Here is a 12,071-nt window from a genome sequence, read left to right as displayed (position 1 = left end):
TGTGGCCTGGTGCCGGGGTGGGGAGGCACGGCCTGAGGTCACCCAGCCTGGCGCTGGGGTGGGGAGAGTGGCCTGAGGTCCCCTGTCAAGCCCCACCAGGCGGCGGGGGGGTGGGGGGGCGCAGCCTCAGGTCCTGCTGATTGCTTCTTAAGGCTTTTTATAGGAACTTGGCCTCTGCTGTGGGTGCAGCCATCTTGTGTTACAGAATCTCTGCTTCAGCTATGGGCGCAGCCATTTTTGTTATGGCGCGACAGTCAATTTGCATATTCCCTCTTTATTAGATAGGATGAGGAAGCTGAGTCACTGAGAGGTTAAATATCCTGCTCAGGGCAGCAGAGCAGGGATATGAGCACAGTCTAGCCCCAGCACACACACTAGTTACCCACTTCACTGAACTGCCTAGTGTGCTTAAAGAGAATTGTTATCACATATTTATTTATATTTAGAATATGTGTTAACTTGGCTGTGTAGCCGTGGCAGCTCTTTATACTATTACTAGAAGCCCGGTGCACAAAATTCGTGCAAGGTGGGGGGTTGTCCCTCAGCCCAGCCTGTACCCTCTCCAATCTGGGACTCCTGGAGGGATGTCCGACTGCCCGTTTAGGCCCGATCCTTGGGTGAGGGTTAAAAAAAAATTTCCTGGTAAGTGTGATAATTGCAGAGATAACTCTGTTCTTAGGAGATAAGTACTGAAGAATTTAAGATGAAGTGTTGTGATGCCTACAGCTAGCTCTCAATTCTAAAATGGGTGGGGAGGAGAAGAGAATGATAATGGCAGTGTGTTGACAATTGGTGAATCTAGATGAAAGGTAAGTAGGTGTTCATTGAGTATTTTACTTGTAGATTTAAAATTTTTCAAAATAGAAGTTGGGGAAAATTAAATTTCATTTTTATATGTCAGGAAATAATCAAGAGTTAGATCCAACTATTTATGCATTATCCTACTGTGCTGTATTAAGCAGAGTTGCTACTAAAACAGATGATAAAACCGTAAGCATGATTGATTTTTAAAATATTGTTTAAATTGATTTGTTTGAGTTTAGACGTTTTAATCATACTGGCATAGTAAATGTCTGTGGGTTGGCTCTCCAAGTGAAACATACATTAATAATAATTTTGTGCTAATTGTTGCATTCCAGAAAAATAAAATTGGATTTTTACAAAACTATTGACTAGAGTTGCAGAACTCTTTTCCTATATCATACTAAAGAGGTGAGCAAAGTAATTTATAGAAGTTATACTCCATGCAGTCTAGTTTCATAAAACTTAGGCCAAATGTTTTTGTTTTTTACTGAAAGCATTTCTGGTGCTTGAATACTAATGTTTTTATTTTACATAAAAGGATATCAGACCCATTGTTCTCATAGCAGGTGTCATTTTTTTTCAAATTTTAGTTATTTTAACCAAGCACATAGGAAGTTAAATTCCAGGAGTCATGCAATGAATTGATAATACTAGTAGACTCACAGTTACTGACTCTGTTTCTTCTCCTGGACATTAATATGTGATTTCTCATTAAAACGACAAGAAAAACATCTAACAATAACAAAAAATCTTCTAACAGCAAAAGGAAGAACCGAGCTTCTAAAGATCAATCTTCGTGAGGTTGAATTGGATCCTGATATTCAACTGGAAGATATAGCGGAGAAGATAGAGGGCTATTCTGGTGCTGATATAACTAATGTTTGCAGGTATTTTTTAAATGATCTGTGATCTTAGAGATTAGTTATATATTTGGCAGGAGGACTGGTCTCAAAGATAGTGTAGTTATTAGTCCTTGACATGAAAGCAGCCACCCATTTCCTTGAAATGATCTCCCAATTTTTCTTGTGTTTTTTTTTTCTCTCTACATAATTTCATTGTTCATTGTTAGATGAATAATTACATAACAATATGGTCACCTTTTCTATCCTGTGATTTTTAAGAAATTGTTGTGTCTAACTTTATAATGACTTTGATGACCTAATTATGACTTCCACAACCTAAGGTTAATTTAGCCCTAAATTGGAGCCTAATTGCATCAGCGTGTAAAATCACCACCCTTAGTTATGGTTGGCATTCTTTTAACATGTGCAGAGGAATAAAGTTGGCCAGTTTAAGCTGTGAAAGATACATATATATAAAAATTTTCCTATCAATTTAGTGATAGTATAATTTTTAGGTAATCTACCTCACTCAATGAAGAGGATTTTTGTTCTTTTCTTATTTTCCTAATGGTACTTAATTTGACTTCAGTGGCCTTTCTTTAAAACCACAACATCTATGTTTCTGACTTTTTCTACCAGTATTTTTCCTGTGTGCATCTAAGTTTAGTGGCACATAGTGAACTCACAATAGTTTCTATTATCACTGTAGTAAAGTATATAAGAATCTGAAGTTTTGGTTGGCTTGGCATCCTAATAGCTTTCTCATGAGCACTAATTGTCCATTTTTTCTAAACCTTCATAGTGATTTACAAGTCTTCAGAGTGGAACTGAAAATAGGATCTGGAGAAGTTATATTTGTTATTCTTTTAGTTGCCTACAAATTCTCCGTGTAGGGAATTCCACATCCACTATATGCAAATAAATTCATGTTCTAGAGAGAGTGGTTCCTGGCTTTACCTCCTTTAATTAGATTGTAAACAAACTGGTATAGATTTGAATTATACTAACACTAGAGGCCTGGTACACGAAATTCGTGCACGGGGTTGGGGGGGGGGTCCCCTCAGCCCAGCCTGCACCCTCTCCAATCCAGGACCCCTCAGGAGATGTCCGACTGCCGGTTTAGGCTCGATCCCAGGGATCAGGCCTAAACCAGCAGTTGGACATCCCTCTCACAATCTGGGACCACGGGCTCCTAACTGCTTACCTGCCTGCCTGCCTGATTGCCCCTAACTGCCCCCCTGCCAGCCTGCTCACCCCTAACCGCCTCTGCCTGCTGGCCTGATCACCCCTAACTTCCCTCCGTGCTGGCTTGGTCACCCCCAACTGCCCCCCCCCTTGCTGGCCTGGTTGCCCCCAACATCCCCATCCCCACAAGCCTGGTTGCCCCTAACTGCCCCCCCCAGCCTGGTAGCCCCTTACTGCCCCCCTGCCATCCTGGTTGCCCCCAACTGACCCCCTCTGCTGGCCTGGTCATCCCTAACTGCCCCCACCCCCGCCAGCCTGGTCGCCCCTTACTGCCTGGTCACCCCCAACTGAGCCCCCCTGCCGGCCTGGTCGCCCCTAACTTTCCCTTCCTGCCAGCCTGGTCACCCCTCACTGCCCCCACTGTTGGCCTGCTTGCCCCCAACTGACCCCCTGCCAGCCTGGTTGTCCCCAACTACCCTCTGTTGGCCTGGTTGCCCCCAACTTTCCCCCCAACGCTGGCCTGGTTGCCCCTCACGCCCCCCCCACCTGCCTAGTTGCCCCCAACTGCCCCCCCTACTGGCCTTGTCACCCCTCACTGCCCCACCCTGCTGGCCTGGTTGCTGCCAACTTCCCCCCTGCCAGCCTGCTTTTCCCTCACTGCCCCCCTCTGCCAGCCTGGTCGCCCCTCACTGCCCCTCCTACCAGCCTGGTCACCCATGCAGCCTGCTGTTTGGTCGTTTGGTCATCCCTCACTAACTCCCCTGCTGGCCTTGTCGCTCCACGCAGTCTGCTGTTCAGTCATTTGGTCGTCCCTCACTAACCCCCCTGCCGGCCTGGTTGCCCCACACAGCCCAGTTGTTTGGTCATCCCTCACTAACCCCCCTGCCGGCCTTGTTGCCCCACACAGCCTGCTGTTTGGTTGTTACTGTGAGGGCATTCTGACCAATTTGCATATTACCCTTTTATTAGTATAGATTATCTGAGTCCAGTATGGGCTTTTAGGGTTCATTAACAATTTATTTTATGTTTAAGTCCTTTCCATTCTGTTTTAACCTTTCCTGAACTCTCAGGATGTCTCTGAGGTAGAAAATTCTACACAGCATCATAAAATCATATGACATGATCTTTTGAATGTTTTCCCTTAACTTTGTTACAACTGAAATTGTTTGTAGCATTTGCAACAATAAATATTCACTGACTTTGGTACATTTTTAGGGATGCATCCTTAATGGCAATGAGACGGCGCATCAATGGCTTAAGTCCAGAAGAGATCCGTGCACTTTCTAAGGAGGAGCTTCAGATGCCTGTTACCAAAGGAGACTTTGAGTTGGCTCTTAAAAAAATTGCCAAGTCTGTCTCTGCTGCAGACTTGGAGAAGTATGAAAAATGGATGGTTGAATTTGGATCTGCTTGAATTCCTGTCGGCTCTTCCATTTCTGGTATTTTTGTTTATAAAATGTGAAGAAATTTCTTCATTTAAAAAGAATAGGTTTGGAATTTTTCATTGGAGAGATTTTCGCTTAAAGGCAAATAACCTAAAACCACAGAGTATAAATGTAGTTGAAAAATGAGAAAAGCTTACATAAAGAGCCTGATGCATTAATATTGCACCCGTAAAGCAGGGTGTCAGGGCGGCAGAGGAAAGGGATCAGTGTGCTATTGTGGAAACTTGTTTACAAAAGATTTAGAAGGACCTCTATTTCTCACTTGAATTTGTTGTCTTTTTAAAAGAATACGTTTTTATCAATTTTTAGAGAGAAAGGGAGAGGGATAGAGAGACAGAAACATTGATGAGAGAAAAACATTATTGATTGGCTGCCACCTGCACACCCCCTACTGGGGATCAAGCCCACAACCTGGGCATGTGCCCTGACCGGGAATAGAACTGTGACCTATTGGTTTGTGGGTCGATACTCAACCATTGAGCAACACTAGCTGGGCAGTTGTCTTTCGTTTTTTTGTGTGTTTTTCTATTCTTTTCTTTAAACATGAAGGACCTACATATGTTGACTTTTAACATTAAAACTGAGTTTGTATCAGATTCATTATTTGTTGTTAAGAATGATAGTTTTGGATTAAATAATGAATTTGCTAGTTAAACCTCTAGAATTCAGGTACTTCCTGTTGGAGTCTATCATATGGTTTGGACTTTTACCCTTCATGCCCCCACCATTTTTTTCTATTAGCTATTGAGTCATTTGTTGAGCTCTGGGCAAGAATATCCTAATGCTTTGTGGTTTTTGAGCCATTTTACCAAGTTGTTTCTCTGGTCTTTTGTATTTTTTGCTGGTACTTCTCATATTTCATATTGAAAGGATGGGGAGAATATTATGATACGATGTACTTCTTCATTCTAGACCTTTCAGTTTTTACCTTTCTTTCAATGCGGTCAAACAAGTAACCCCATTATTTTTTTCAGCTCCAACACTGTTTGATTTTTGTTGAATTTTTTTGTATTTTGAACGAGACCACTATCTTGAGCTAATGCATAACAAATAAAACAAAATCTATAGTTTTCCAGACAGCTTAATAAAATAACTTCATACATAATGATGTTCATTTGAAAAATTTGAAATTATTCTTTGTCAAGGTTAAGAACTTGTACACATGGTAAGAAGATTAAGATGGAAACCTGTCATGCTCATTCAGCTTAGCAGGAATTAGACAGAAGGAGGCCAGAAAGAGTAGATGGCATATATCTAATCACCAGTAGAGTGAGTTTCCTGGTGTTAAAAATTAAAATTACAATTGTTTAAAATTGCATTTATCCTGTTTTGATTGGGCAATCTATGCTTTGATGATCAAGCTTTTAAAATTTGTATTTGTTAATATCCTGAATTCTCAATTTTGGAGAGCACCTACTGGTTTAAAATTAAAAATAATATAGCTCATTAGACACTTAAAAAAAAAACCTTAGTATCTTGAATTTTTTTCCCTACTAAGAACTATTTAATTTTCAGATAAGTCTGACACTGAACTCCAGTATTCATATAATGCTGTAAGTTACCCCCCTTTCCTCTGAGGCATAGATTATAGGAGTTAAAATAATAAATTTATTAAGGTTCTAAGATTTTAAAATCATGATTTTATTTTAATTCATTCATCTTAAAAATTGAGATGAGGGAAGTTTCCTTTTATTCATTTTTTTCTGCCCATTTTTTATTTTTAAACCATTCTTATTTTTCAATTATAGTTGACATGCAATATTATATTAGTTTCATGTGTACACCCCAGTGATTAGACATTATATGACTTACTAAGTGATCATCCTGATAAATCTTGTACCCATCTGACACCATACATAGCAATTAGAATATTATTGACTGTATTCCCTATGTTGTACATAACTATTCTGTAATTACCAATCTGTATTTCCTAATCCCTTCATCTTTTTCACCTATCCCTTAACCCCCTTCCCATTTGGTGACCATCAGTTTATTTTCTGTGTCTATGAGTCTGTTTCTGTTCTGCTTGTTTGTTTATTTTGTTTTTTAGATTTGGTTGTTGATAAATAAGTATTTCTTGCCATTTTATTGTTCAAATTTCTGGTCTTTTTCTCTTTTTCCTTCTCCTTCCAACCCTTTAAAATTTCATGTAATACTGGTTTGGTGGTGGTGAACTTCTTTAGCTTTTTCTAGGGAAGCTCTTTATATGTCCTTCAATTCTAATTGACAGCTTTGCTGGGTAGAGTGTTCTTGGTTGTAGGTCCTTGCTTTTTATCACTTTGAATATTTCTTACCACTCCCTTTTGGCTTGAAATGTTTCTGTTGATAAATCAGTTGACAGTCTTATGGGAGCTCCCTTGTAGGTAACTAACTGTTTTTCTCTTGCTGCTTTTAAGTTTCTCTCTTTGTCTTTATACTTTGACATTTTAATTATGATGTTGTCTTGGTGTGGGTCTCTTTGGATTCATCTTGTTTGGAACTCTCGGTGCTTCCTGGACTTGTAAGTCTATTTCCTTCACCAGGTTAGAAAAGTTTTCTGTCATTAATAGGTTTTAAATCTTTCTTTCTCTCTTCTCCTTCTAGCACCTCCATGATGTGAATGTTGGTATGCTTGAAGTTGTCCTAAAGGCTCTTTACACTATCCACATATTTTTGGAATCTTTTTTCTTTTTGTTATTCTGATTGGATGTTTTCTTTTGCTTCCTTATATTCCAAATTGTTGATTTTATTCTCAGAATCCTCTACTCTACTGTTGAATCCCTATAAATTATTCTTTATTTCAGTTAGTGTATCCTTGATTTCTGACTGGTTCTTTATTGTGGTTTCTATGTCCTTTTATATGCTATTGAATTTCTCACTAAGTTTATCTACTTTTCCCCTAAGTTCATTGAGCATCCTTAGAACCAGTGTTTTGAACTCTGCATCTAGTAGATTGCTAGTCTTCATTTTGTTTAGTTCTTTTTCTGGAGTTTGTTCTGTTATTTAACACGTTTTCTTTTGTTTTTAATTAAAGAAATAATCCCACTAATATAATCTTGCGAACTATTGCCATCCAGTAACATTTTTTTCCTGATGTCCTAGGGGCAATCATTAAAGCATTAGTGTTTTGATTGCTAGAACTTGTTTGTATACTTTAGTTGATAAGTTGCAGCATTTTCTAGGTTTTGTGTTACTTGTCTTGGCATGCATTTCATTTTTTTAAAAAATTCTTCATGGATAATGATATGGTGATTGTAATTAAAAAAATTATTAGTTAAGCAGTGTTTGGAAACTCAAACTTCCTGGAAACTTACCTTTTCCAAGCTAAGTGAATCAGGTGTGCTCTATAATTTCCTTTGTTTCTCATTTTGCTCCATCAGTGCGTGGTGAATACTCTGTATATTTTCACCCCCTTGAACCACCCTGATGAGACCCTGCAGGTGTTCTATCTGGCCTTGGCAGTACATTGTGTGTACACCATCTTTATTGCCAGACAGAGTGTTGCCTTACTCAGAATGAGAGCATTGTTGTGTTTTGCTGTGTTACCAAATTAGAAAGGTTTGGTTCCTCTAATTCATCTGAAAGCATGAGTATTTTGGGTTTTGCAACACAATCTTGTTAGGACTCAGTTGTGCAGTTCTGTCTTGCAGACAACTGATCCAATAGTAGTTGTGTTCAGTAGACTTGCTTTGGGTGCTTACTGTGTACAAGAACCTGCTTAGGGGCTCTGTGCTTACATTGTTGGACCAGGCAGCATAGATTGGATTGGGCACTTCCCATAACTACACAGTGTAGTTTTTGGCTCCAACTAATGAATCTAATTCACATCATAAATGGAGAGGTACAGTCGTCTGGATGTGCTTTGGAAAGATAACAAGTAAAAGATTTTCTTTTTTTCTCTCTTTAAATCTGTTTTAAACTTAGAACTGATATCCATTTATTAGAACAATACAATTTATAGACCTGGCTATATTTATTAATCATTTTTGTCATTTCCTAAGCTACATAATTATTGTAAACATGCACACATGTAACTATGGTAGACATGTAAACATGTTATGTGTTGTATGTAAACATTTGCTCTCATAATTTTTTCATTTTTTGAAGAAATTAATATTGATGAAATACACCAAACAAGTAGCTCTTTAATGTAGACTGAAACCTTCTAGTAATGCAAGTAAATAATAGATAATGACATCACAGACTTCATCTTCTGGTCAGTAGCATCATAGGTATTGCAGAGTAACCAGACCCACCTGGGCGTGGACTCCATCTCTAGAAATACCAGGACAGCTTGGTAGAGGACACACATGCGGTCTAGCTGCATAATTAAGGGCTTTTTCTGAGCTCCTGAGATTGCAGTTTTATGCTGCAGTATTTGACTGTAAAAAAAATAGGCTGGTCCTGGCCGGGTGGCTCAGTTGGTGGGAGCCTTGTTCTGTACACCAAAAATGTTGCAGATTGGATTCCTGGTCAAGAAACATATCTAGGCTGTGGGTTCGATCCCTGGTCAAGGCTCATTTGGGGAACAACCAATTGATTTTTCTTTTTCACATCGATGTTTTCTCTATTTCCCTCTCCCTCTCTCTTTCCCACTTCCTCTATCTCTAAAATCAATTTTTAAAAAATACCATATTTTTGGGTGAGGATTAAAAAAAAGAAGAGTAGGCTAAAATCACTAATTACTCAAAAAATGAGCAGGCAAGTGTCTGATGAATCTACTATGAACAAACATACAGATACCTCAGGAAAAATGTGTGTATACAGCCCAAATGTACAATGTAATTGTCACTGTTCCACTTTGCTACATATAGCCTGACTGTTGAATATGAAATTATTGATAGTCTTTAAGTTTGGAGCAGTTTGAGCTTGTTTGAATTTCTTCCTAGGAAGTTTCTGTGTACACTTGTTGAATTCATAGTGAGTCATAAAACAGGAACCAGTTGACATGGTTATGTTTCATTTCCCCTCAACCCTAACTTGAGATGCAGTAAAGGACTTAGGCAGGTATTTCTTGCTGTGCGGGCACTGGCTCCTTCAGTATTGTCTTGATTATTAAGTCTTTTTTGTGTAATAGTAGATTTCTACTCTCCCTTTGATCTTATTGATGATAAATACCTTAGGATATATCTCTTATGATAGGCATAAAGCATTAAGGATATTTGCTGGCCTTTTCCAAGAAATGGCTACATTAACTTGTATGAGGAGACAGTAGTGATTATTTTAATATTTTTGTATCTTTTGTTCCTTAACTTTTTTATTGTATAATATTTTTTGCATACCACTTAATTTGTGATGTACATAATATTTATGTAAATCTCAGAATCTGTCACAATAGAAAAGAAGTAGGAATTACAGTTGGAGGGAGTGTTAGGAGATAAAAGTCAACTCCAAATGTTTTATTCTCATCTCCACTAATTATTTTTTTTCAGAAAAAGCTAAAAACTCTGTTATAATGACTATATTTACTTATTTATACTTTTAATTAGGTTTTCATATTTATTTAATTGTTGGGACATTTGCTTTTAATATTATTTCTTAATAGTGGAAACTGTACAAATATTTTAAAAATAAAATTCCTAATATAACAGATATGTTTTTAAACATTCACAAATTAACAATAATTCTTTGAATTTTTATTAGGTTTTTAGGTTTTGGACAATTCTGTAAACATTTCTAAATTTCCAGGTGACTCACTAATAAAACAAAACATATTAAGGTAATGTCATAAAATTTATTATTTTTATTTTACCTTTCTCATTGATTTACCTTATTTTACATATGTATATAAATAACCTGGATACTGTTTTGTCACCAGCAGTGTGTAGGTTTTTGTTCATTTGGAAATTTGGCACAACATATAGGAAATTAATAGAAGTTTTCCTCCAATAAAAGGGTTCTCATTTGATTTTATGTTCAAAACCATAAAATGCACTTTTGTTTTACAACATCTGAAATGACTAAATATTACCGTTTGGAAAACTTGAGTCTTTGCACATGTTATTTCTAGAGTTTACCTCATTTAAACAGGCTTACTTGGTTTTAGGTGGGAAGGAAGGGAAATTATTTAAATTCAGTTCATCCCTCTTGCCCTCTCCCATTAACTTATTTTTTTTTTTACCCTGAAACCTTTATTTAAAATATTTGTCTTTCTTTCTTTGGCAAAGCCACATATTCCAAAATAAGCATCTGTGAAATGTCTGAATTATTCTTCCCATCTTTGTTATGGCCAGCTTCATCACACATCCTCCTAGTTTCTCATAACTTCATAAGTACAAGCTAACGTGCAACATTCAAAGTCTGGGAACCTAACCTAACTCATATTGATACTAAGAACCTAAGTACCTCATGAACACACATGGGGATGGACACACATATTCAGCAACAGAGTTGCCTTCAGTGTTCATGGTATGGATAGTGTCCAGCGAGATCACTTCACTACGTGTTATGATAATTTGTAATTGTTTTTCTGAGATTTTTGTTTCAGTGTTTGTCTCTCAGTATTTTGAACTTAATTTAAAGAAAAAGATGTTTCTAAATTGTATTTATTATATGTGATTTTCCTTACATGTTGTGCTGCTACTTTGCTAGTTTTGTGAGCTTGGTTGTGTTTGTTCACAGGTTGTAATTTGTTAATAAATTTTTGGAGTGTTGCTTGTTGTTGTTTTCTTTGTGGTTCATATTTGATGTACAATCACTGGCCCACTTAACTATCACCAGTGGGAGTAACAAATCCCTCTCTAGTAAGCAATGACTTCCCCCACATTTTAATTCTTATAAAATCACATATTATAAATCTGACATTTTGTGTTTGCCATAGATTATACCAATAATTTTAAGGTCAATGCAGGCAAGATGAGTGCCTTTTCAACGATTCTGATTTAATAAATACACTTGTATTATTTGTGTAAAACCATTGCAAAATGGATGTCCATATGGTGAATTTTCCGGACGACTCTGTCTGATTTTGTGAATCCCCCAAATTGTTTTTTTAAATTCACAGAATTTTTTTTTTTAGCAGTTTTAGATTTACAGAAAAATTCAACAGTGAGTAGAGTCCTCAAATATTTTCTCCCTCCACCCCTCCAGTTTCCCTTTTTATTAATACCTTGCTTTGGTGTGGTACATACGAACCACATGTTGAATCGATATTGATACCTGATCATTACTAAAGTTCTGTAGTTTACAGTAAGGTTCACTCTGAGTTGTACAGTTTAGTGGGCTTTGACCAAAGCACAGTGCTGTGTGTCCACCATTATAGTATTGCGCAGGACAGTTTCACTGCCCTAAAGTCCTCTGTGCTCCCCTGTTCATTTCCTCCCTCCCCCTAACCTCTGACAACCACTGATCTTTACTTACTGCCTCTATAGGTTGCCTTCTTTCACTTAGCAATATGCATTTTAGGTTCTTTCACATCTTTGTGAAACTTGATAGTCCATTTCTTTTTTTACCATGGAAAATATTCCATCACAAGGGTGTGCCAGTTGGTTTATTTGTTCACCTACTGAAGGCTATCTTGGTTGCCTTCAATTTTTAGCAACCAGGAATAAAACTGCTACAGTCGTGTGCAGGTTTTTGTGTGGACCTGTTCATTTCAGTAAATACCCAGGAATGCAGTTGCTGGATGTATGGTTAGAGTATGTAAAATTTTGTAAGGAAATGCCACACTGTCTTCCAAAGTGGCTGCACCATTTCCATTCCCAGCAGCAATGAGTGAGAGTTCCTATTGCTCCACATCCTCCCCAGCATTTGGTGCTATTGGTGTTCTGACTTTCCATTCTTGCTAGATGTGCAGTGGCATCTCATTGCCATTTTA

The 12,071-nt window shown here is 37.8% G+C and overlaps 1 protein-coding gene across 4 annotated transcripts in view; it reads left to right on the top strand.

Moving 5' to 3' along the window:
* Window positions 1-11,227, top strand: part of KATNAL1 (katanin catalytic subunit A1 like 1) — a 114,715-nt gene extending 103,488 nt beyond the window's left edge. For 3 of the 4 annotated variants that reach the window (XM_079773958.1, XM_079773960.1, XM_079773959.1), the window contains exons 10-11: window positions 1,565-1,691; window positions 4,047-11,227. In XM_079773958.1, coding sequence (XP_079630084.1) covers window positions 1,565-1,691; window positions 4,047-4,245 — 326 coding nt within the window. In that variant the 3' untranslated portion in view covers window positions 4,246-11,227. Of the gene's footprint in view, window positions 1-1,564; window positions 2,045-4,046 lie in introns of those variants that run through there. The other variant, XM_079773961.1, reaches the window with a different exon arrangement.
* The last annotated feature ends 844 nt before the right edge of the window (window positions 11,228-12,071 follow it).

The sequence above is a fragment of the Cnephaeus nilssonii genome (assembly GCF_951640355.1).
Source record: "Cnephaeus nilssonii genome assembly, chromosome: 6".
Lineage (NCBI taxonomy): Eukaryota > Metazoa > Chordata > Mammalia > Chiroptera > Vespertilionidae > Cnephaeus > Cnephaeus nilssonii.
Note: the sequence above shows the minus strand (reverse complement) of the source record. Positions and strands in the feature narration are given on the sequence as shown.